This window comes from Leuciscus leuciscus (assembly GCF_965113295.1).
Source record: "Leuciscus leuciscus genome assembly, chromosome: 8".
Classification (NCBI taxonomy): Eukaryota; Metazoa; Chordata; class Actinopteri; order Cypriniformes; family Leuciscidae; genus Leuciscus; species Leuciscus leuciscus.
This window is the reverse complement of record NC_138732.1, coordinates 9658737-9685318: the sequence shown is the minus strand read 5'-3', so window position 1 is coordinate 9685318 and position 26582 is coordinate 9658737. Positions and strand designations below refer to the sequence as shown.

The window sequence follows — 26582 nt, the reverse complement described above, 5'->3', positions numbered from 1 at the left end:
TAAATATTCATGTAAAAAATGAATGGAGAACCCCTGCGCGGAGAGCGTGCCCATTTATTCAGCTCGCGCAAGCCTCATTAACCCGATGACTGGCTAGCAGGTCACGCTGATTTCCTTACCAACATTTAACATCTACCGCCTGTCTTCAAACACACACACACACACACACACACACACACACACACACACACACACACACACACACACACACACACACACACACACACACACACACACACACACACACACACACACACACACCAACAGAGCGACAGAGAGGAATTTCAGACCTTCCCTTTGGAGTTTCAGAAAATAATTGGCTTATTCAGATAAAACAGGGTATAGTTTATCATGTCTATTCTACTGTGACTCTGTTTTGATGTTTTTTTTGTTTTGTTTTTTTGTTTTTTTTATGTTCAGCAAATGCAGAAATACAAATGTCTTTTTTTTAAAGTAGCCTAGTAGGCTATCCCTTACAAATATTTTACCACAGTTGTCAAAATACCATTATTTGCCGACACTGCCACCAAAAAAGAACGATATTAAACAACAAATTACAGAAATTAAACAAAATGTTGCCTAGCTTATTTTTTTTATTAAACTTTAAAAATAAAATAAAATAAAAACTCGTAGGCTAAATTTAGATGCTGCTACTGAGGCCCAGCAAGCATTTTTGCGTTTAAGAGACGTCAAATAGCCGTCCAAACACAGCCCTGACGTCTAGCTAAAACAAAGCAAAATTTGGACTGAATAGACGTCTAACCTAGCCCAATAATAGAAGCACAGGCTACGCATAGAACATGTCAAATAGAACATGTCAAGAACATAACTTTGCTTACATGATGGAATATAACAACAAGTTATTTTGGAAAAAACGACATGTAACCAAATTCAAGGTTATTTTGGCTAGAAGTGGGTTAGGCTACTAATGACTTTTGAAATGACAGCTATTGCTTGCTAGGATACAAACATTTTATTAAAAAAAACATATACAGTGCACTTTTTGAAAAGGAAGAATACTTTACTATGATTTTAAAGAAGCATCAATATGGAATTTTGACACTATTATTTCCATATAGGCTACTTTTTATAAGAACTGCGCGAGGCTCGAGGAGAGCTGACCCCTGTAAATTAAAATGATGATGTTGCTCAGTGATTAACACTGTCATGGATGAGGGGGGGAAAGTGTGAAAGTTAAACGATCCCTGGACGCGTCGCAGCATATGGGAGACGTTAGTGTCGGCCTCTGACTGTGAGACGGGTGCCAGGGGACAACAGATGACTGGGCTGAAGTTTGCTACTCTATTCAACTCTCATGAAGAGCAGCCTCAGAGGGGCCACTGTCATCATACTCTCTCTCTCTCTCTCTCTCTCTCTCTCTCTCTCTCTCTCTCTCTCTCTCTCTCTCTCTCTCTCTCTGTCTCTCTTCCTTTGAGCAAAACAGTCGTATCAAAAGACGTTGACTTGACGGACGTTAAATAAGTTTTAAAAACAACTAAACAAGAAATAGACCTATAGAAAACAGCAGTGACTCCCTAGCCCAGCTGTTCGACACAATGTTGACATAGTATTAGAAAGGCGTCTATGCATCTCTGCGCATTTACCAAATTTGATAGGCTAACTAAATGAATGGCATTCACATACAAACAAGTAATTAAAAATACACTATAATTAAATACAAAGGCAAATACATAATAGGCTACCTTTCAACTGCGTTTTTTAAAAGTTTCAGTAACCACAAGTTAGTTATCTATAGCCTATCTCGCGAATAGAAGTCCCCTTCGCCTGAGGAGGTAACACGCAGTTTCCGTTCAGACGCACGCCAGCACAAAATAACTCCTGTCATTGTTTATCATAAGCTTTATCGAGTTTTGTTTTGTTGTTGTTGTTTTTTTTACACCTTATGGTACATTTAAAAAAAAAAAAGGTGTTTTGTTTAAAATATCGTTAAGACTTAAGTTAAGTAAACTGCTGGCTTAGTAAATAAAACAAATAGATGAAAAAGAAGAATTAAAATAGGCTATTGCAATAAATAATTTTATTTAACTTTAAACAACATGGTCGTTTCGTGTGTTGTTACTGAGCGTCTCCACCTATGATTTGTCCAAATATTGTTTTGCTTCATTGCTAAATGATTTATGACAAGACTGAAGACACTTATCAGTTTTCCTGGACTTCGCAGACGACAGGTGCGACTCACGAACTGCTTTCCACCTGCTCGTTTTATTGCAGTTTACAGTTTATTTGAGAAGGAATATGACGCTGCTATGCAAGTTTCTTGCTAGATTTTATTGGATACCAATTCCGTTGCTTATCTTGAATAAAATGGATAAGGATGTTAGATCAAGTCCTGAGGTTTGAGATTTGAGTTCTTTATTTCTAGCTTGTTAGATGCATAGGCAAGACTCTGTTTTTTTTATAATTTTTTTATTTATTAAAACAACCCAGAAAACACATCACAAAATATGTCATGATTTAGATGCAAATAAAATAAAACATAATTTTAACATAAATATTACATGCTATTTAATTAGGCTAAATTAGTTATGTTAAAGCAAATGTTAAAATTGCAGTTGATTAAATTCTAATCTGTGTTGTGATCATTCTTAGGTTCAAAAATCTTCTATCACCCCAGGACATGCAAGGAAGAAAAAAACAACTCTTTATTCTATGGAAGATTGAGGAGCATTTTCTATTGGCTGTGAGCACTCAACAGGAGCATTCAGGGGAGGAGGGAGGGAGGTGATGCCACTATAAGGCCAACAAGGATCCTGTCTGAAGGTAAAGGGCCCACCCAAGGCACCAAGATTGAGGTCAGCATTCTCCATACTTGATTTTTATTTTTATTTTTTTTTTGTAGCCTATCAGCCATGACAGCAAAAACCAAACTTTTGCACTGGTCAGATGGAAAATTTCGGGGACGACCTGATGAGTTTTCTCTCTCTGAACATCCGAGGTTGACCCGCAGTGACCCACGGGCCTGGATGACCTCCGCGACCCCCCTGTACTCATCCGCAGGCGACCACTACACTCACACGTCGGTGGATGCCGCCATGGACGAGTACATGTCTGGAGACAACAGTCCTTTGACATCGGAATCTGATCTGGGAGGATCTAAAGCACATGGGGGTTCCAAGCAAAATCCCCCCGGACCTCAAAGACACAGACGTGTGGCCGCTAACGCGAGAGAAAGGCGGAGGATGCACGGACTGAACCGAGCGTTTGACAAACTGAGGAGCGTCATTCCGTCCTTGGAGAACGAGAAAAAACTCTCTAAGTACGACACCCTTCAGATGGCGCAGATTTACATTACAGAACTGTCCGATTTGTTGGATGGTGTTGTGCAGTCGGATTGCAGAGATCTGAGGGATGGATGCAGCGCATCTGGCAACCATGGTAACCTTGGTCAGAGGAGTTCAGCTCAGACTTTGAGGACCAGCATCCCTTACGCAATGGACGCACCTTCTAATTTTGTTCCGGAGAAAAATGATGTCACGTTAAATGCGAGTGATGGCGAATCGTCCCATTTCAGCGACATCGAAGAAGGACAGACTGGAGGACGCTGATGGCTTTGCTTGGATTGACTTTGAGACTGTGGCACTCTGATTAATCATCATTTATTTGTCTGTGTTTTAGTAGACACTGAAGGAACCAAATAGATAGGCCCTGTTGATAATGGTTAGTTCTTCTAGACAATGCTTCATTAGGCTACTTGATTGTCAACATTTCTGAAAACTCACAAAAAAGGGAAGGAAAAAAAAATACAAGCCCTTTAATTGCACTTTAAAACAGACAATTACATACATTTGGATTTTTTCCATTCCACGTGTACAAAACCTTCATTAGTAATGACAAAAATGCTATTTATGTCTCTGTGATTTTTTATTACCTCAAAAGTTTAATAAAGATTTTCTTTTCATATATTTATCGGGATTGCTTCGATTCATACATTGGTTTCAGAAACCTGAATGGCTGAAAAACGTTGCACTTAGCCTATTACCTAAAAAAAAAAAAATCAGCACAAGTTGTTTCATTCGGTAGCCTATCACATTCCATTGATTAACCATCACTAGTAGCGTTTGAAACAGTTTACCAAAAACTCGCTCTTTCTTTAGGTTACATAGTTTCTCCAGTGGTTGGTGACAAAGTAGCCCAAGTGTCTTTAGTGTGTTGTGTGAGTCGTTTAAACCGATTTACTCAATAGATTTGTTCACGACTGAATTAAAATCGTTAAAAAAGTTACACGCTTTCCCAATGTCAACAAATCAGGTATGGAAGTATATGATTTTGTTGAACCTTAAAATGATCATGACCCTAACGAGTTTCTGTAGGCCCACCACCCGTATGCCATTTCAATTGAGTCAGCATTATTGCGAACCAATTTCTTAAATTGTTTTAAACTCGACTGACTCACATGAGTCGTCTCTGTTGAATCGGTCGGCACAGCAGCCTCTTTCCACGTTCACGCTCTCGTTCACGATTGAGTTTAATCAAAACTTCTTTGGTTTAATAAAGGGCGAGGCCACAAGGGGGCGTGTTCGAAGTAGTCCAATCAATGAACTGCTTATTCAAGGTCAGGGTTTAAAGACATGTGAGGCGCTTCAAATGGGATTTCACCAAATAAAAAAGATAACTTAAAGGATGTATTAAAACAGTGTTTCCCAACCCTGTTAATGGAGGCACACCAACAGTACACATTTTCGAACTCTTCCTATTCAGACAAGTCTCAACTAATCCGCTCCTTAGTAGAGACTCCAATACCAGAAATAGATGGCTCAGATAATAAGGGAGTCCAAAATCTGTACTGTTGGTGGACCTCCATGAACAGGGTTGGGAAACGCTGCATTAAAGTGATAGTTTATCCCAAAATAAATATTGTGTCATCATTCATTCGCGGTCCGTGTAACGCTTTGCAGTTCTTTGTTCAATTTGAAATTTAATAATCAGAGATGAGAAAACGGCCCCTTTTTTCGTTTTTTCAAAAAAACGAAAAAACGAGACTTCGGCCCCGTTTACACGATGGGAAAACGCAGATATTTCCCTGCGTTTTGGCCTGTCATTTACACGAAAACGCCGTTTTTATCCCAGAAAACGATTATTTCTAAAAACTCCGGCCAAAGTGGAGATTTCTGAAAACGCCGGTTATGTGTTGCCGTGTCAACTGGGAGAAACGGGGTTTTAGGTTCTCAAACGTCACATTATGCGCCAGAAAATGCTTACGTCATGTGAGCGCCCTATGTTTAGAGTTTGTTCCATACTGTCTATGAGTTTGTTTGGCTACTATTTGATCATGGATGCTGTTAAAGTGGTACTCATTTTTACTTTTGTGAAAACGCTTTTGGCCTGTTTGCATTTGCTTCGCTGTCTGTCCACACGAACGAACCTCGCGCCATGTCTATTGTTTTGAAAGGAACAGGAAGTCGCTCGTGCTATTCGTCGTTGTCGATTTTGAGGATTCTGATTGGCTTGCATGGCTTTATCCTTCTCCTTACACTGCCGCCCCTTTGTATTTATGCGGGTTGATGTAAACGACAACTTTTTTTGAAAACGATATTGTGTGCACGATGTTATTTTTGAAAACGGAGGGGGAGAAATATTCGTTTCTCTAAATACCCGGCTATGTGTAAATGTGGCCTTCGGCTTGATTTTTCGTTTTTTGGTTCACAGGCAAAAAAACGAATAAATGACTTCAAAATTCGTTTTCCACATCTGGGCGGCCTGACACGCCCCCTTCCGCCGATTGGTCAAGCAAATCTGAGCATGTGACGTCATCAGTTGTCGCTCAGGTCTGTTCAACAAAATAATAGTCCTCTACTATGGCTACAGATTCTTAAACTGTACAGGGCAGGTCCTATTGGGCTTTCTTCTGTGCAACTTTACACGTTTCACAGAAATCTTTACATCAGAAATATTAATTATTAGTCTGCCACCAGCCTGTTTTATTTAGCTGTGTGTGGTGAAGCTGCGCTTGACAGCGCCGAGCGGGAGAGGCTCACTGACCAATGTTCAGATCAGCAGTCAGAACTTTTCTTTTAGACGCTCCGTTTTGCCACGGGATGGTGATTGCAAATACTGTAATGCCAATCGGCTGAGGGTGGGTACCGATGATGGTGAAATACATTTTTACTGAAACTGTAATCATAGCCGCGACCCGTGGGCCGTGAGAATGAGACAGGTGATTGACAGGACGATAGCGGAGGCAATTAAAGGGTAACTAAACCCCTGGTCAGAGCCTGACTCCACCCACTGGCAATATTTGAAAAATGCTGGAAAAGTAGGCAGAGCCCAGTGGAGAGGGGGCGTGCATCTGTGACGTATCTCTCTGCAGGCAAGGGCGTGGTTAGTTGGTACCCTCTGACGTCAGAGGGTACCACAACTTCCAATAAGAAAATTCAACTGCAGTAGCCACTGTTCAACCTGAAGAGGGCAGCACTCAGACGTTTTTACACCCTATTTTGTAAAATTAAAACACTTTAAACACAAATGTCAAAAAAACTACTTGAATCAATGAACAGCACTAATAAAGCCCCATTCTTACAGATCATTAACTAAAAAAAGTTGGTTTAGGGTTTAGTTACCCTTTAAAGGCGCAAGAGAACTTCTGTTAACAAAAACATAAATAAAAAAAGTGTTTAACCATTTCATGCATGAATTATGATAACCTCAGTCAGGATTTTTTTCCTATGTGTTTTATTGCTCTTAGGGCATGGAAAACAAGATTTTATTTTTGATTTTTGATTTTACAAATTTTTCAATATAATACAATAATCAAACAGATAAAGTATGTGTATTTAACAAACTAATCAATTAAATTATATCAAATCATCTGAAAACTATAAAATATATACAAAAATATATAAATGCAAAATATTGCAAAGGCAATTGAACTCCATACGTTTTCTATGCAGTATCCTGACATTTCATCTCTTTTTGAACGTGCTGTCAATTTCCACCAAGAAGAGTTCCAAAATGCTTTGAAAATGTTAATTGATCCTGTTCGAGTTCATGCTTAATAGTTTGCCTTACTGTCCTCTGAATTAACACAAAGTAGTTATTAGTAAAAATGGGGGAAACTGGATCAAGTTCCTGTGGAATCAATAAATGTTCTTGATGGCATGCATTGTTTCTCGTTTTTATTGTTTGATTATACAGCCAGAACTGGACTTCTGTTTGGGTTCCACCAGTAAGTGGCATACCTTTACACACATACACACACACACACACACACACATATATATAGCCTATATCATTTTTTTTCATGGTATAATTATGTAATCTGCTTATTGTGAGCCTAAATGAGTAAATTGGTATTCAATCATTATCAGGCTGACTTGCTTTTTTATATATTGAAAGTAGTGTTTCATGTTGTCACTTCACATTTAATGGCCGCTTAGAATGAAATTGCTATGCAAATTCACAGTGCCTCCTTTGAGCTGCATTAGTGTGTAATGTACATCTAAAAATGCAGGGTCAGATGCTGCTTCTGTGCCACCTATACTGCAAACCTGTGTGTTTGTTCATACAGAGTTAATCAGACAGCCTAAAGCCTTTTGTTGATTTATATTTTAAACAACAATTCGACATTTGCTCGCAATGTTTTTCTTTCAAAAAACCGTTTACAATTACAGTATACAACACACTTTAAGAAAAGTTTTTTTTCCATCACACTGTAAAGTGTTTTTAAATATTACATATAGATTACATATACCAAAGATTTTACGTGTTAATTATAGGCCTACCATGGGAAGTAGGGGTGCTGAGCGTGGAGCATGAAGAAATATGGTTGGGGATGAAAGTTCACACAAACAAAACCAAATAGGCATACATATTACGTGTGCTTGTTTTTATTTATGCTGTATTATAAAATACCCATATTATAACAAATAAATAAAATATATTTGGAAATTGCCCTTTAAAACGAAGGCTCAGTTTGTGGTTCACGATTATTTGACTAAAAACAACAAAAACAATAAAACAAAGACAAAGTCACTTATATTAAACAGTTTTTTATTTATGTTTTTGTTAACAGAAGTTATCTTGCGCCTTTAATTGCCTCCGCTATCGTCCTGTCAATCATCTGTCTCATTCTCACGGGTCGCGGATTACAGTTTCAGTAAAAATGTATTTCACCATCATCGGTACCCACCCTCAGCCGATTGGCATTACAGTATTTGCAATCACCATCCCGTGGCAAAACGGAGCGTCTAAAAGAAAAGTTCTGACTGCTGATCTGAACATTGGTCAGTGAGCCTCTCCCGCTCGGCGCTCTCAAGCGCATATGGCGGCAAATCAATGCCAATAATAAACGAGCGCACAACTGATGCGGGCGCGAGCGGTAAATGACATACGCGAGAGGATAACAGATCTACACGCGAAGAAACGGGAACTCGCGAGCTCATTCAAACCCTGCGCGCGCGCATGACATCATCTCTGCACGCAATACAAGCCCTCGCGTGCGCGCATGATCATTCCCCACGCGCTCGCGCTTGATCTGCTCTCGCCTGCTGCTTTTGCTCGCTCGAACACTTTTATTTTTGGCAGTCGAGGGGCGGGACTTACTGTTTTAATAACCTCAAATGTCATTGGTTACTTTTCCCCTTTTCCAGAAGTCAGTTGCGATTGGACGCCTGTCCAATGACTCGTAATTCACTTGACTTGAGACATGAGACATCACTTCATTTGTTTTATTTATTGTGTGTAATGTGATTTAATGCATTGTTAATATAGAATAGATTCTTACCAGATACTTTATTAACAGAAAGTCTTATTGCATTGTGTTGTTAAGAGATATTTAGGCTACAGACTATGACGCATTTCCATGGTTATTAGCATTGCAAATTGACCAAATCTTTTATAAATTTTTAGGTAATATAAGTGGTTAATTATGTTTTCTATTAAATGCAAAAGGGGTTCTGGCTTCTCAAAGTTAAGATACAGTACACAGCATGAATTAGCTTACAAATGCCTTTTCAGAATTTGCTACAAAATATAGAGGAACAAAATTAAACCCAGCAAATTAGATATTAAAATATTATATAGTGATCTTAACCATCTAACTTTTTGTAAGCTAATAACCTAATAAGAGAAAGTATGAGGCAAGTACAGTACACCGTATAAATGATTACACCCCATCTGAACATAACATATCTTCAAAAAAAAAAAAAAAGCCCTAGATAAAGAAAAAAATCTGAATTTGTTTGGGTTTCAGAGGGGTGTAATCATTTATGCTGTGTACTGTATCTTAACTTGAGAAGCCAGAATCCCTTTTACATTTAATAGAAAATATAATAAACCACTCAAAATTGACATAATAGTAATACACAGGATGATAACAAAAGCTTACACAACAACTCTTGAATATTGATAAACAAGTAATGTATCTTTCACCCAAAGCCCTTGTTATATTTGCAACTATTTAATGGACACGTTTTACATTTCTGAGGTTCTCAGAACCAATATAATTTTGGTTGGGTAAACGTAAATAGTGGTGAATGAGAGTATAGTGGTAATGTAGTGGTGATATACAGCAAATACAGGTGAAACTCGAAAAGTTAGAACATCGTGCAAAAGTTCAAAAATAGAAACAAATTCAAAATTAGAATATTGTGAAAAGGTTTTCATAAACTGTAAGCCATAATCATCAAAATTATAACAAATAAAGGCTTGAAATATCTCACTTTGCATGTAACAAGTCTATATATTAGTTTCACCTTGTAAGTTGAATTACTGAAATAAATAAACTTTTGCACATGAACTTATTCTAATTTTTCGAGTTTCACCTGTATGACTTTACATTCCCATTTTTCTCCAATTTATTTTAGATATTTTAATGCCAATATCACAAATCACAGTGTTATAAATATAAAACGTAAAAATGTATACAAATTTGGGTCAATTTGCAATGCTAATAACCATGGAAATGCGTCATAGTCTGTAGCCTAAATATCTCTTAACAACACAATGCAATAAGACTTTCTGTTAATAAAGTATCTGGTAAGAATCTATTCTATATTAACAATGCATTAAATCACATTACACACAATAAATAAAACAAATGAAGTGATGTCTCATGTCTCAAGTCAAGTGAATTACGAGTCATTGGACAGGCGTCCAATCGCAACTGACTTCTGGAAAAGGGGAAAAGTAACCAATGACATTTGAGGTTATTAAAACAGTAAGTCCCGCCCCTCGACTGCCAAAAATAAAAGTGTTCGAGCGAGCAAAAGCAGCAGGCGAGAGCAGATCAAGCGCGAGCGCGTGGGGAATGATCATGCGCGCACGCGAGGGCTTGTATTGCGTGCAGAGATGATGTCATGCGCGCGCGCAGGGTTTGAATGAGCTCGCGAGTTCCCGTTTCTTCGCGTGTAGATCTGTTATCCTCTCGCGTATGTCATTTACCGCTCGCGCCCGCATCAGTTGTGCGCTCGTTTATTATTGGCATTGATTTGCCGCCATAAGCGCAGCTTCACCACACACAGCTAAATAAAACAGGCTGGTGGCAGACTAATAATTAATATTTCTGATGTAAAGATTTCTGTGAAACGTGTAATGTTGCACAGAAGAAAGCCCAATAGGACCTGACCTGCCCTGTACAGTTTAAGAATCTGTAGCCATAGTAGAGGACTATTATTTTGTTGAACAGACCTGAGCGACAACTGATGACGTCACATGCTCAGATTTGCTTGACCAATCGGCGGAAGGGGGCGTGTCAGGCCGCCCAGATGTGGAAAACGAATTTTGAAGTCATTTATTCGTTTTTTTGCCTGTGAACCAAAAAAACGAAAAATCAAGCCGAAATCTCGTTTTTTCGTTTTTTTGAAAAAACGAAAAAACGAATAAAGGGGCCGTTTTCTCATTTCTGATTATTAAATTTCAAATTGAACAAAGAACTGCAAAGCGTTACACGGACCATTCGCCCTCAAGTTGTTCCAAACCTGTAAGAGTTTCTTTCGTCTGTTGAACACAAAAAAATATATATTTTGAAAAATGTTGTTAACCAGACAGTTGATGGTAGCCATTGACTTTCATATTAGGAAAAAAAATACTAAGTCAATGGCTACCGTCAACTTTCTGGTTGCCAACATTCTTCAAAATACTTTCTTCAACAGAAGAAAGAAACTCATACAGGTTCGGAACAACTTGAGGACGAGTAAATGATTACAATTTTCATTTTTGGGTGAACTATCCCTTTAAAAGACACAGAGGCGACAACCGCACCCAACTATTTCATGCCAGCGACCAATTGTTTTATTGGTTAGTAATACACATTTTTACAAAGACTTTTATAATAAAATCATTTACTTTAGTATTCATATCATAATTTTTTTTGATAGATTTAATCATTAGCCTATCTCACATATTCTGTACATTATTATTGAAAACGTATGTGATAACTTACCACACCGTATAACACATATCACTTACATCAATCAGGCTAGCAATAACCTCAACTATAGACATGGAAACCTTAATCTGTCATCTCCTCATCTATATTGTCTATCTGATCGCAACTTCCCCCATGTGACCTGGAAGGAAATGGGGGTTGCATTTTGGACCGCTCTCTAAAAAGGATGCTAGAAAGGGTCTGTTTGAAGTCGACAGGGATTTCGCTTGAAGTGATCACGGGAGTTTGTTGGTCAGCGTTTGGCTGCTCTTGATCATCGTTGTTCTCATTCTGTCTGTTCTTAAGCTTGGAGGCAAAATTCACTTTGCTATACAGATCCTCAATACTGGGTTGATCCTGCTCGGCAGTTGTCTTAGCAGTCCAGTTAGTGTAGGAAGGAGCCTCATCATCGCTGCTCTCAGAAGGTTCTTGTGATGATTTCCATTCCTTCCCTTTCTCCACAATTACATCTGTATCCGGATTCATTTGAATTCCAAAGTGTTTTGGTAGACTGGGAGGTGTTGCAACTTTTGGGAGATTCATTTTTGCTCTTGGTTTTGGTTGTGGTTGTGGAAATATTACTGAATACAAAACATCATCTGGGCTAATCACAGGGCTTTTGACACAAGAAGGTGGATCTGGTAAGGAGATGTTTCTGCGTGATAGTGCCGGACATGGTCTTTCTTGATTTAAGTTAGCCGGAGGATGCTTTTTAACATTAGGCCTGTCCCGTGGTTTGGTTTTAGGCAAGGGTGGTGGCAGTGGAGGGGCTTGTTGAGGAGGGTTGGATGTTGCCAGTAGCTCTTGGACATTTCGGTGTGTGAGAGCTCCTTCCATGACCCTGTGTTTTGGCTGCCCATATTTCTGCAGTGCAGGTGGGCAAGGTCTTTCCTGATTCTTGTTGACTTTAGTTTTGGGTTTTGGTGAAATTGGTGGGGCTGAAATGGCTGGTGGAAGGGGTTTGGGTGGTGGCAACCGCTCTTGGAGACTCTGGTGTACGAGAACCTCCTCAATGGTTTTGTGTATCTGCTGTCCATATTTGCATTTTAATGCTGGACGCGGTCGCTCTTGGTTCATGCTGACTGGAGGAAGCATTTTCACCTTAGACTTGTCCTGTGGTTTACTTTTAGGCGACGGGGGCTGAGGTGCAAACTCTTGCGGAAGAGCAGAAGCTTGTGCCAGCAGTTCTTGGACACTCTGGTGCATGATGGCCTCCTCAATGGCCCTGTGTATTTGTGACCCCTGTTTTGACAAGAAAATGAACTGACCCTCCCCAGTGTGACAGCGACGACCAGCCTCAATCATAATTCCCCCCTGAAAAGACATAAATAGTTCAAATTCAAAAACTTATATTCACTTATGTCCAAAAAATTTAAACAAGAAAATAATTCAATATTTTCAATCATTAAAGATCCTCCCTACCAAAAAAATACCAAAACATTCTGTTTCTATTCATCAAAGAATCCAGAAGAACTTTCCACAAAAATTTTAAGCAGCACAATTGTTTTCAACATTGATAATTATAAGAAATGTCTCTTGTCCACCAAATCAGCATATTAGAATGATTTCTGAAGGATCATTTGACACTGAAGACTGGAGTAATGATGCTGAAAATTCAGCTTTGACATCACAGAAATAAATATAAAAAAATAAATAAAATTTAAATAGTATTTCACAGTACTACCTTTTTTTTTTACTGTATTTTTGATCAACTAAATGCAACCTTTGTGAGCAAGGGGCCATTTACACGACACCATTTTTATTTCAAAACAGATTTTTTTTTATTGCGTTTAGGCCGTTCATTTACATGACAACTGCGTTTAGAAAGACTGAAAACGCAAGATTTTGAAAACGGGTTTCAAAAGTGTAGGTTTTTGAAACCGATACTGTTATCGTCTCCATGTAAACAACAAAAATGCAAATTTGAAAACGGTGATGTGTGTATTACGTGTTTAGTCTATAGGCACAAAGTGTTTCTTCACAAAGTGAAATCGCCAACTACTGGCCTGACAGCAGAATACAGCGTTTTAGTCGTTATCGCGGATCCGTGTGAACGGGGATCGTTTTGACAAAGTTGTCATCTGTACGCAAAAAACGCAAAGGAAAAACGTTTCAGTTTTTAGTACATCGTCGTCGTGTAAACGTGCCCTAAGACAGTGGTTTTCAATCATGGTCCTTTAGGGATATATACATAATGTGTATATATAAATTATATATATATATATATATATATATATATCATTTATATAAGCAAAAATGTTGAGTCAGAGGGTTACATATCTCTTAATTCCTCATGAAGCACCTTAACTTGGCCAAATCTCCGGAGGAGCCTGTAGGGCCAGCAGTAGATTGACTGTCCGGTCTTGAGGTCCAGCAGGCAAATAGCCTCTTTCTCAGAAGACAGCAGGTATGAACCAGACATCCTACACCTCTGAGACGCATCTGTGCTCTGCACTGTCACCTGGAACTGACCTGTGGGGTGGAATTCATAAAAACATCAAACCAAAGTCTCTCTGGACAAACCCTGTGATCTCAGACCTCTGGAATGAAAGACTAAATAAAATATATTTGACAATTTAGCACACTTTAAGTATACCAATTTAGTATGCTAAAAGTACAATTGCAGGGTATTCATATTAAGTAGTATACTTAGCATAATTTATTTTTCTTTAGGGTATACTGAGGGCCCTTAGTTTCAAACACCTTTTATGCACACATAGATCTATTAGTCCAACAGCAGTACATCTGTGTGGCTCAAAAACAGATTTCAGATAACCGTTACTTCGTGTTTCAAAGAATTTGCGTTATCAGTGTTGCAAGTCATCTTGAGAATGAGAGACTATGAGAGAGTTTCTCTGAGACTAGACTTCTTATCATTTATATTTAACTCTCTGGGTGAGCATTTTAATACTAAGAAAATGGGGAAAACTAGGAATGCGCTGCATAATATTTATTTATGAGAAAGAGGAAGGTAGATCCCAAAATGTTTTAAATATGTAAAATTTACAAGTTGATAAAACAAGACCTGTAACTTCTCACCAGACTACTTCCAAATAACACAGAAATATGTCAAGATGCTGAAACGAACAGCAAGATATGATGCAACACCAAATACGGCCATCTGCACGACTACACAAAACCAACAATAAAATAAAATACAATATAGGACAGATAAAAAGACAAGAACTTAGACTGAAACCTGAACACTTTTAGACTTAATGTTCAAAGATAAGGAGATAAAACAATATTTTGACACTTTTAAAAACTTTTTCATTTATCTACCGCAATAACGTCTTTGAACTGTCTTCATTTGGGGATTTTTCTCAGCAAAAAATATTGATCTATGCCATTGTTTGTGAATAATTGTATTGATTAATCATCATATCATGTAATGTAATTCAATTACATTTTTTAAAGGCTTGACAACCCTAATGATTGTCTCTGTTTATCAAATAGTATGTGTGAGAGTGATTATTTCTGTGCTCTTTTCTTATTATTTTAGACCTACATATAGATACAGGACCACATAATGGAAACAGAAGTACGTCTGCATCATTAAAACACATCCTCTTGCTTAACTGAAACAAACAGTTGGTTACACCTAGTTTAACAGTAGCTAATCGTTATCGTGGTTCTGGATCAGGCTTCGCTTATAGCGAGGTGTATTTTCAGACCCCAGTCTCACCTGCTCCCCAGGTGGAGTACACTTGATTATCAGCCAGTGGCATATATTTATCTTTCTGGACTTTCCTGGCATCTTCAGTTCCTTGGGTTTTCTAAAAAAAAAAATAAGGCAGTTGATAGCAATGTACATTAGTAATTCCTCTTTTTATGCTATCAATCTTTGAAAAGAACAATCTTGTGCAATCATAAACTCAAAGGTGTGGTCATCAACACTTCCTCTGTGACAGGCGAGCTGCTGTGAGAAGCTGTACCTTAAAAAATGTTAGTCATAATAGATGTGTTGAATTTAGTCACTTTAGTACTTGGAAAATGTACTTCCATTCATGTTTGCTTTATAAGGGCTTACAATAAAGATGCAACTAAAATGATTCAATTAACTGCTTGATTGACCAACACTTCATCTCTTACTTCTGCCGAAAAGTTGGTTAATGACAAGCTTTGATATGAGACAAAATGTTGTGTTAACTAGTTTAGGGTATCGGACAAACTTGCTGTTGCCTGGTTTTAGGTGTCAGACAAAACTTGTACTGATTTTGGATACATGAATGGGTTACTTCTGAGAGGAGACTGGATCCTATGATATGTTCCTGGATCAAAATCCTTGTTCGTAGTTGCTTGAACAATTTATCAATAATATATTTTAATAATTTCCCTTTGATTTTAGCAGTGGCTCATAACAAAAAAAAGGCAACATATCACACTCAACTTTTTCACGATGCAACTAATTCGCTCCAATTAAACTAAAATACTTTTATTTATCTAATGAGCTACAGGTAGTCTTTTGAACTTAAAACTTATTTTCAAGGCAACAAAAAACAACTAGATGAGCCTTAAAAATCATTGTCAAGGCAACTAAAAACAACTAGTTGAGCCAACTTGGGAAAAAAATAAGTCAACCTATCACACTCAACTTTTTAGGTTAACTCAAATAATTAGCTCCGGTTGAGCCAACTTAAAAACTTTTGCTCATCTAATTAGTAAAGTAGCCTTTTGAACTTAAAAATTCTTGTCAAGGCAACTATAGAATGATTTGCATTTAACAATGCAAGCAGCTCCAATCCTTGTTTTTCATATCCATGATTTTCAAAGATAACTTCGATGACATGAAAATTGTTTGCCTCTTAAAACCAGAGTAACACCCAGGCAAATATACTGCATACAAAAGATGCAATGAGATGTACAAGTTTTTGTAGCTCAAACACTCCATAATGGTGCTAGCAATGCCAAGGTCATGGGTTCGATTCCCATAGAATGCATGACCAAATGAAATAGCCTACCTTGAATGCAACGCAAGTCGCGTTGAATAAAAGCATCAGCCAAATATGTAAATGAAATGTAATTGTCAAAGTTATGGTTAAGGATAGGGTTTGTTTGACAGGAATGTTTGACCCAAGAACACATTGTACTTTGCAAAATCCTCATACCTGAAATGCTAGCTGGCACAGAACAGAGATCCAGTCCTCTCGACTGGGAGCAGCGATGGTGTAGGTGCATGAGGTGGTGTTTAAAAAGAAGGCAGAGCAATCCGTGGGACAGCTCTCTCCAATGGCCGGGGTGATGCTCAGACAGTCTGTCAGGCGAATCACCCGTTTGTCCGTCTTCCTGAGACCCGCAGGCCTCGCAACGGCGAACCCCTTCAGACCCCCTCCATCACGCATGTCGTACAGCTCCATGCGACCAATCCCTGCAGGGCTGGGCTCAAACAGAATCAGCCAGGATTTCCGCCATATCTTCTGCAGGGACAAGGGGAATGTTTAAATGGAGGCAAAGACAGAGTAAGGAAAGTGAATTATTTTGTGGCATAACTCGGAAGGGTTTATCAGACTGTCTAGTTCAGTACTCCTCCACTGGGACTGGTTAGTATCTGGGAGAGCATGCCAGAGGCGGCAGCAGAAGTTATGAAAAGTTGCTTCGTATAATCTCCTATGCATGATTTATAGCCGTTAAACGCTACCATGAAGATGGAAGTACCTCAGGTGGTAACCAGCTGCCGTTTCCCTTCTATATTAATAATGTACAGTTTAATATTTCTGACTACCTATAATTCCCAAGGCTAGTTGTGAATAATTAAAGGGTTGCTTTAATGCTGTTATAACTGTGATTAGCAATGATTTTCCAACCTTTTTCTTTCCATTACTTCCTACCTAATAAATTGTAATGACTTTAAAGGAGCAGTTCACCTGAAAACAATAATTCTGTCATCATTTACTCACCCTCATGTTGTTCCAAACCTGTATGACTTTTTCTTCTCCAGAACACAAAAGATGATATTTTGAAGAACGTTGGTAACCAAACAACATTGGAGTCCATTCACTTACATTAAAAAAAATACTCCACAGGTTTGGAATTAAATGAGGGCAAGAGTAAATTATAAAAAAATATATTTTCATCACTTGGTGGATTTTAATCTCCCTTTAAATCTGTTTATATTTATATGCATTGCCTGACATTTTTTTAATCAAAGTGATCACATTTGATCAGTATGCGTGTTCCCATGCAAGTTTAACCCATGACCACGGCCTGGCTAACTTCACACTCGACTCAAGCAATAAACTATAAAATATACTATTAATATAAGTAATATAAAATGCATAAAAACTAATGCATCAAATATAATAGTACTAATACTATAATTCAAATAATTAATTAATAAAATTAAAGCCACACAATTTCCACATGTGTAAAGTGTTAAATTATCATTTTCAATGAACAACCTTACCTTCCCAAACTTGACCCCCTGCAAAAAGAGCGGTCCCTCTTTAGAAATTACGTCCATTGTGCTAGTTTGCCTCTAAATAAGTGCTCCTGTCCAGTTCCTGTATTTTCTACAGAAGGTGACAAAACAGAGAGAGAGAGAGAGAGAGAGAGAGAGAGAGACGTGTATGATGCTAAATTTGATAGTAATCATGCTTCAGTGAGGTTGGTTGGGGGTCACGTCATTCACCACCAAGAGGCCTAAAAATGGTCTGGACTGGTTTCCTATAAACGCTGAGAACTTAACATTGACATGCTTCTTTATTAACAATCAGCAAAGTTTGGTCATAAACAGGACATTGCAAAGAGATGTAATCAGATACTCAAAGTAATCTCTAAGAAGAATTTTATTTGCATCATAAAACGAAGAGAATGAATTGACGTTCATATATTTACACTGGATGTGTAGCAAATAAACAATTAACTGTCAAAAACATGCCTGAGTGGATTTCAGATAAATACTCTAACACTTCAGCTGTTACATGATTACATGAACATCAATATAGAGCAAAACCTGCTGAAAACTCTATGGAACTAACTAACTTTAGTATATTTTTTACTTATACAAAGCAGTATTTTTGACTGTATTTTGCAACAAAAGGTTCACTGAAATGAATGAAACAATGTACAGTTCCATGAATAATACATTTTGTACAAAATGACATAAAACATAACACCGAAGCCTCTCTCAATGAATTTAACGTCGAAGGAGTAGACAGCATTAAAAATCCATGGAGCTGTTGGCCAAGTAGTCTTTGCGGCCGATGTTGGTGACCTGTTTTGTCTGCATGGCCTCCAACTTGGGACAATCTGTGATCCTGTGGCCCAAACCGCCACAAAATGTACAGCCTCTCTCCCCTAGAAGTAAAAAGAAGAAGTTAAAAATGCCTTTATCTTGTACTTGAACCTCTTTGCACAATCAAGCAAATGTTGCAACAATGTTGTGCATGTAAGCTATATAAGCTTGTTTCAGCAATAAGTATGTAATTTGTACCTCCAATATCCAGCATCGTCTCGTCTCCCGTTTGGAGGACCTGCAGTACAGGAGGAACCTTCTGTTTGGCTTCAACCAAAAGAGCTTTCAGATCCATCAGCACAGACTCATCTATGAAATAAAACAAGAGTTTAGATGCACAATAACATCTATACAGTATATTTGGGGAAATAATTATTCATTGTTTGTGGTGGTAATTTTATTTCGGAAGAAGCAATGATACAATAAATAAAAAATTAAAGAGAAATTAAAGATCAACCAATAAAAAAAAAAACTTACCACATCCTTTGTTGATAAATGTTGTTGCTATTCCTGTCTTTCCAGATCGACCTGTTCTGCCTATTCGGTGGACTGTGGAATAAATGTGTCACACATTTCATGTAAACATAAAAAATAAAATAAAAAGATTAAAAAAATGGCATCTACAGTTATATTATGCTGGAGCTTTCATCGTAACTAACAATTTTTCTGAACCATTTTTGCAATGACATTTAATAAGCTAATTTCATAAACTTTTGTCAAATGTGAAAGGAGAACTTATACTACCGTTTTTTTTTAAAATAAATGCCATTTACAATATTGACATTTTGTTATCTTAAACACATTCCTACATGTGTGGCTTCTAAATACGTTTTGAACTGTATGAACCATATTAAATGCTAGTTTGTTCAAAAGTTTGTCTTATGCTCAACAAGGCTGATTAAAAATACTGTAAACCATCTGAAATTTTATTACATTATAAATTAATTTGTTTTCAAATGAACATATCAGTGTTGAAAACAGTTGTGCTGTGTCACATTTTTGATGAATAGAAAGATAAACAGAACAGCATTTATTTGAAATATAAATCTTTAGAAGCATTATAAATGTCTTTTCATGTCCCTTTGGATATTTTTATGCTCATAAAAATCGTATATATATATATAAAAATCAAAACTTTAAATAAACAATCATCTGAACACCTACCATAGTTCTCAATCTCCTCTGGCATGTCATAATTGACTACATGCTGGATAGCTGGGAAATCCAGACCCTTCGAAGCAACATCAGTAGCCACTAAGACGTCTTTCTTTCCCTCTTTGAATGCTTCAATGGCTTTCGTTCTCTCTTCTTGGTCTAAAAAGCACAATTGAGGAGTGTGTTGCTGAACTGTATGATCTGTTTACTTTTGTGCTGAACAGTCACATTTATAACAGACTATTAGATATTTTAGGTAACATGAACAGCATTAGCTAGTGCGTATGATCAGTGTCATGTGAAGCCACAGAAACTGCAGAGTTAAACCTTTGAGGTCAAGTGAGATCAAAAGTTCTGGCATAGTTTGAACACTGGTTTAGCACTATGACTATGACACCCGGTGGAGAGCGTCTGTAGCTGCAGGAGCCAGCATGCATACAGCTGATTGACGGTGTGTGCTTTACAAGCAGATTGAGATGGATGATGTGGTACCTTTTCCTCCGTGAATAGCCACTGCCTCCACACCTTTCAGCAGAAGATACTCGTGTATGGCATCTACATCTGCTTTCTTCTCCGCAAAGATTAATACCTAAGACACAATGTACGAAGTATGACCTTTAGAAGAGATAATGTAGGGTTCTCAGATGTGGTTTAAAAAGAATGAGGTGCCACGTACCGGAGGTGGGGTCTTCTGAAGACACTCCAGGAGATAAACCATTTTGGCCTCCTCTTTGACATATTCCACTTCCTAAAACACACAAATTAAAGTGAGGATGTATATAAGAAAAACGTTCTGTTCAGATTCATTAGCATACACTAATGACTCCAGGAAGAATAGCTGTACTTGTTACAGCTAATGGAGATCAAAATAAATACAAATACAAATACAAATAATGTTCAAAAGTTTGGGGTTGGCAAGATTTTTTCTTGTCTCTTATGCTCACCTAAGCTGCAAATAAAGATAAAAAATACTGTTAAAATCATTAAACATCACTACAATTCAAAATATCTGTTTTCCATTTTAAAATATTTATTTTATAAAATTATTTTATAAAATTATTATATAAATATATTTTATAAAATGTATTCCTGTGATGGCAAAGCTGAATTTTCAGCATTTCAGTCTTCAGTGTCACATGATCCTACACAAATCATAATATGCTGATTTGCTGCTTAAGAAACATTTCTTATTATTATCAATGTCAAAAAGAGTTGCTTGATATTTTGTGTAAACCGTAATTCTTTTTTTCAGGATATTTGATGAAAAGAATTTTCAAAAGAACAGACATTTATTTGAAATAGAAATCTTTTGTAACACCTTAAATGCCTTTATCATCACATTGATCAATTTTATGCATCTTTGTAGAATAAAATAATTTCTTCCAAAAACAACCCCCTTTTGAACGGTAGTGTATTATTCATAGTCATAATTTACTCAGCCTCTTGTCTTTCCAAATCTGTATGCATTTCTTTCTTTTGCAGAACATCAATGAAGATATTTTGAAGAATGTTGGTAACCAAACAGTTTCAGTTCCCATTGACTTCTGGTGGTCATGTGGGAACTGAAACTGCTTGGTAACCAACATTCTTCAAAATATCTTCTTTCATGTTCCACAAAAGAAATTAAGTCATACAGGTTTGGAGCGACATGAGGCTGAGTAAATGATGATAGAATTTTACAAAACAAGTAAAAGGATTGAATGGAAGATGAGGAAAGAATAATGCTGGGCCTTCATCTTAATGTCTTACCTGGATGACGTCCAAGCTTGCAGCTCCAGCTCTGCCCACATTAATGGTGATGGGTTTCACTAAAGCACTTTTGGCAAAGTTCTGGATCTTCTTGGGCATAGTGGCACTAAAGAGCAGTGTTTGTCTCTGACCCTGAAGCAGACCATAATATTAGGCAAAAAAAAAACATCATGGTGAAATTACCCTTGATGATAAAACCACTACATATTCAGGAAAACACTGAAAAGGGCAGCGACATTTAGTTATGTATACTGACTAAATGTTCAGAACAGATGTGCAGAAAAGTACCTTAAAGTAAGAGAAGATAGTCCTAATGTCCTCCTCAAAACCCATGTCAATCATCCTGTCAGCCTCATCCAGAGCCAGATAGCGGCAGATATCCAGACTCACCATCTTCTTGTTCAGCAGGTCCATCAGTCTGCCAGGAGTGGCTACCATCATGTGCACCCCACTACAATCACATTCATCATTCATAAGTTTATAAGGGATTTCTAACTAAATCAGCATCCAAATAAAGACCCAATATGACGCCCTGGTATTTTATGACCTTTTCTTTTTTAAATGTCATGAGGTGTAAATTTAAATAATTTGACTTACTGCTTTACAACCTCCATCTGGTCTTTGACGGACATGCCCCCAATACATAGCGCACATCGCAACTGTGGAGCCCCTTCATCCTCTAGGAGTTTACAGTAGTATTCAATGATACTATGTGTCTGCCTCGCCAGCTCCCTCTACAGACGAAGAGAAAGACGTGCAATATAAATTACCATAATGTTGCCATCTGATTCTTGATTTGTGATTTATATGAAGAAATAGTTACATATAGGTAATCTGCTTTAATTTTTGTCTGCAATATTTCTAGCAGATGACACAGGATGTGTGAGAGACAGAGTGGGCTTACAGAAGGGCAAATGATGAGGCCGTAGGGTCCCTCTCTCTTACAGAAGGGTAGCCGTTTCTCTTGCTCCAGACAAAACATAGTGATGGGCAGCGTGAAAACCAGGGTTTTTCCTGAGCCGGTGAAGGCAATACCAATCATGTCCCTGCCATAGAGACTAAACAAACAAACAAAAACACAAGTTATAAAACATTGTTAATATTTTGAAATGTTTATGCCATGTGTACAGTATGTGTGTATGTATGAATATATATATATATATATATATATATATATATATACTTTAATATGAGAATATTAAAATAGTTACATTTTTTAATAAAAATTCAAGCTAAATGTTAAAGGAACACTCCACCGTTTTTTGAAATAGGGCTTATTCACCTTCTTTCCTACATTTAGATAGGTGGGCAAATGCATTTTTGTCTCAGTGCATGCATTGTTTTAGTTTGACAGGGTCGGCGTGAGCTTAGCTTAGCATAATGAATGGAATCCTTTGTTGCCAGCTAGCATGTCCTGAATAAAAGTGATATATATAAAATAAAATAAAACCTACCTAATTACTTCTTGTGGCCTGCGTATTCACAACAAGCACAAATAGCGATGCAGATTAACACTAGGCGATTTCCTAGGCAGATATTGACTTATATATTAAGGACTATATTAGGGGGAAGCACAGGCGAAGCACTGCTACTTGGGCGTGATATCTCTGCGCCCAAGTAGCAGTGCTTCGCCTGTGCTTCCCCCTAATATAGTCCCAAGTCAAAATCTGCATAGGAAATCGCCTAGTGTTAATCTGCATCGCTATTTGTACTTGTTGTGAATACGCAGGCCACAAGAAGTAATTAGGTGGGGGTTTTTTAATTTTTTTATATCACTTTTACTCAGGACATGCTAGCTGGCAACAAAGGATTCCATTCATTATGCTAAGCTAAGCTAGCGCCAACCCTGTCAAACTAAAACAATGCATGCACTGAGACAAAAATGCATTTGCCCACCTATCTAAATGTAGGAAAGAAGGTGAATAAGCCCTATTTCAAAAAACGGTGGAGTGTTCCTTTAATTTGTCCTTTTTTAAATTAACAACAAGCTAAAACCATCTAAAGCCCCCTGACACTGTATAATAATGATTGAATATCGCCCCAAGCAAAACAGCCCCACATGGAACTCACATGGTTGGTATTCCCTGAATCTGAATGGGTGTTGGGTGAACGATTCCTTTCTTCTTCAGTCCTTTCAGGATGGCTGCAAAGACCATTAGAGTTAAGAGCGGGCCATTAGCGTGAAGCTGTGAGTGAGGTGCTGCATGTAAAATAGGTGAGATGGATCTTACCCTGAGGAAGCTTCATCTCTCTAAAGCTCTTAATGGGTGGTGGAATGCCTTCACCTTCAACAAGAATATGGTACTTCTTCCGTACACGTTCGTGCCGTGCTGGCGGCATGCCGAGAATGTAACGTGGCGCATTCCAGCTGAAGAGAATATCAGAAATGATTTGGTGTTGTCTTTAATGCAAACACGCATGATTTGGAGAGTGAAAGCCAGCTCACCTTGTTTTTATTGGGTCATCGTATGTGATTCCTTTGGCCATTTCCTTCACAGACATTAGAGCTGATAAAGATATTGAAAGATGCAGGTTTATGATGATAATACTTTTTACCAATACATTTAAGAACCTGGCAAATTATTCTGTTTTAGCTTACCTCTGCCTTCAGCCACACTTTCCAGAATTTTTTCTTCCTCTTTCAACTGCTTCTCCTTTGCAGACTCCTTTCGAGCTAGAATTATTAATGTGAGAATTGAGAATAAATAAAAATTATGGAAGAAAAAAACAGGGACCACTCAAGAAAATTAATATAGGCCTATATTTTTTTTTTCCTTTTGAAACTATACTGTACTACAAGTACAGTGGAGACATTTTAAAAAATAAATTAAAAAAAAACTTTCATATTTATACATTTATGTATGTATCAACTCGTCTTAGTTAAGGGAATAACATAGTTTAATATGAAAAAACGGTGGAGTATCCCTTTAAAGTTTTTGAAAGAAGTCTCTTATGCTCATCAAGCCTGCATTTATTTGACCAAAAATTTTGAAAAATATTGTGAAATATTATTACAGTTAAAAATAATGGTTTTTAATTTTAATATACTTAAAATATTATTTATTTCTGTGATGCAAAGCTGAATTTTCATCAACCATTACTCCAGTCTTCAGAGTCACATGATTTTTTAGAAACCATTATAATATGCTGATTTATCATCAATATTGGAAACAGTTGTGCTGCTTTATATTTTTTTATAACCTGTGATACTTTTTTCAGGATTCTTTAATGAATACAAATTTTAAAAAGAACAGCATTTATTTAAAATATAAATCTTTTGTAACAATATATACTACCGTTCAAAAGATTGAGGTCAGTACTTTTTATCTCTCTCTCTCTCTCTCTCTCTCTCTCTATATATATATATATATATATATATAGATAGATAGATAGATAGATAGATAGATAGATAGATAGATAGATCCATGGATATAATAGAGTCTTCTTCAGGGCTTCAAATATTGTTAAGACAGTGGGAGGCCCAGAGTAAAAGGTTGAGAACCACAGCGTTAGACTGTAAACAAGTAATGAAGAACAGGGGAGTGTGTAAAGACCTTCAGCTTTCTCCTTGAGGTGTTGGTGCTGGTCCAGCAGACTGACATTGGATCGGGGGCCCAGACCCTCATCCTCATCTTTCTGCTCTCCACCGCTGTCTTTCTGTTCCTCTTCCGTGAGCCCTTTCCCACGCAGACGCATCACCTTATGGAGCTGAGGGTCACGGCAAAAGAATGAGAGAGTTTTTCAAGAACCACAGCATATATCCAAGAAAGTGGCAGAGAACCACAGAGATGACATAAGAAACAAAAACATGTTTCTCATGACAATCAATGACAATTCTGTAGTAGAGATTGCTTACCATCTGCTGTTTTCTAATCTTAACAGGAACATACGGCACATAGTCATCATCCTCTGATCCCTCTGATCCAGACTTCTCCGAGTAGTTTCTCTGACAATTACACAAGTCGCACAGCATTAACTGTAAACGTTACATGTAATACAAACTGCATTCATTACATATCAAACAGCATCACATAACGTTATAAGGCAGTTCAGGAGCACACATTCTCTTCGTATAAGTGCTTATTTACACTAAAGCAGGGTGAGCTTTAACAGATTAAATCAGTTTGATCAAAACACAAACAAGCACACCAGTTTGCTTAATTTTGACACATTTGACTCGTTATTTAAACTGCTAAAACGTAATTCTATAATAGATAAATATAGTAACCAGTAGGGAAAAATCTAATCGATGTACAATTAATCACACGTTTAATACTGTGAATGTGGGTGAGTCTGTTTCCTTTATTAAGACCCATTTATTTACATAATAGTAACGTTACTCACCTTTTTGGGTCGGTTTTCTGTTTCCATGATGCTCGACGTTATTAGCTTTAGTTTTACAATTTAGCGATAATATTTAGTGTAAAAATGTAAGATAAATGTTACATTATCAAGTATTGTTTTTACTCGCTAGCATGCTACGCTGCTACTGCGCAGCAGATTCGTGACGTATAGGTTACGTACACTACGGTGGCCCAAAAGAGACTAAACGAAACGAAAGTATCTCGGATCGTCCATATTTTTCACCATAATGTTGTTCCAAAAACATTATGTTGGAACACACAAGGAAACATTAGGCAGAATGACAGTCTCGGTCACAATTAATCATTCCAATCCCAAATATTCTGCCTAAAATCTCCTTAAAAGGTCTCCGGTTTCAAAAGAAACGAGAGTGAATTAATGATAGATTTCTTTTGTTTGTTTTAGCTAAACTTTACCTTGAAAACCACTCCAAGGTGAATTAACGTTAATTTGTAACTACAATTTTTCAAATTATTCCCATTTGTTTATTATACTTATCAATTTCTTATATTGACAGATTTGAATGGTATACCAACATAAGTTTAGAAAGCAAACACAACACATTTTTTTTTTCTCAAAACTGTCATGTTTTAATCTTTCGGCATGAAAGATTTTCACAGTATCAAAAGTGAATAATAATAATAATAATTATAATAATAAAAAACAACAAAATAAAACAGAAAGCCAACATACACTTGG

General features: G+C 37.3%; 3 protein-coding genes across 3 annotated transcripts; 1 reads left to right on the top strand and 2 right to left on the bottom strand.

The window, feature by feature from the left end:
- Positions 1 to 2419: 2419 nt before the first annotated feature.
- atoh1b (atonal bHLH transcription factor 1b) lies at positions 2420 to 3923 on the top strand. The gene has a single exon (XM_082177615.1). The coding sequence runs from the start codon at positions 2871 to 2873 to the stop codon at positions 3564 to 3566; it is 696 nt and encodes a 231-aa protein (XP_082033741.1). The 5' UTR covers positions 2420 to 2870; the 3' UTR covers positions 3567 to 3923.
- Positions 3924 to 11222: 7299 nt separating this feature from the next.
- Positions 11223 to 18009, bottom strand: dok3 (docking protein 3). The gene is made up of 5 exons (XM_082177578.1): positions 17787 to 18009; positions 16492 to 16800; positions 15069 to 15159; positions 13686 to 13855; positions 11223 to 12697 (listed from the first exon to the last, which is right to left on the bottom strand). The coding sequence occupies exons 1-5, from the start codon at positions 17841 to 17843 to the stop codon at positions 11468 to 11470; spliced, it is 1857 nt and encodes a 618-aa protein (XP_082033704.1). The 5' UTR covers positions 17844 to 18009; the 3' UTR covers positions 11223 to 11467.
- Positions 18010 to 18150: 141 nt separating this feature from the next.
- ddx41 (DEAD (Asp-Glu-Ala-Asp) box polypeptide 41) lies at positions 18151 to 26047 on the bottom strand. Its single transcript, XM_082177579.1, has 17 exons — positions 25866 to 26047; positions 25378 to 25467; positions 25076 to 25229; positions 24121 to 24195; positions 23968 to 24028; positions 23753 to 23889; positions 23592 to 23664; positions 22426 to 22579; positions 22119 to 22255; positions 21810 to 21972; positions 21522 to 21653; positions 20449 to 20520; positions 20265 to 20361; positions 19782 to 19931; positions 19095 to 19166; positions 18816 to 18926; positions 18151 to 18679 (listed from the first exon to the last, which is right to left on the bottom strand). Exons 1-17 carry the CDS (start codon positions 25890 to 25892, stop codon positions 18543 to 18545), a joined length of 1842 nt encoding a protein of 613 aa, XP_082033705.1. The 5' UTR covers positions 25893 to 26047; the 3' UTR covers positions 18151 to 18542.
- Between the last annotated feature and the right edge of the window lie 535 nt (positions 26048 to 26582).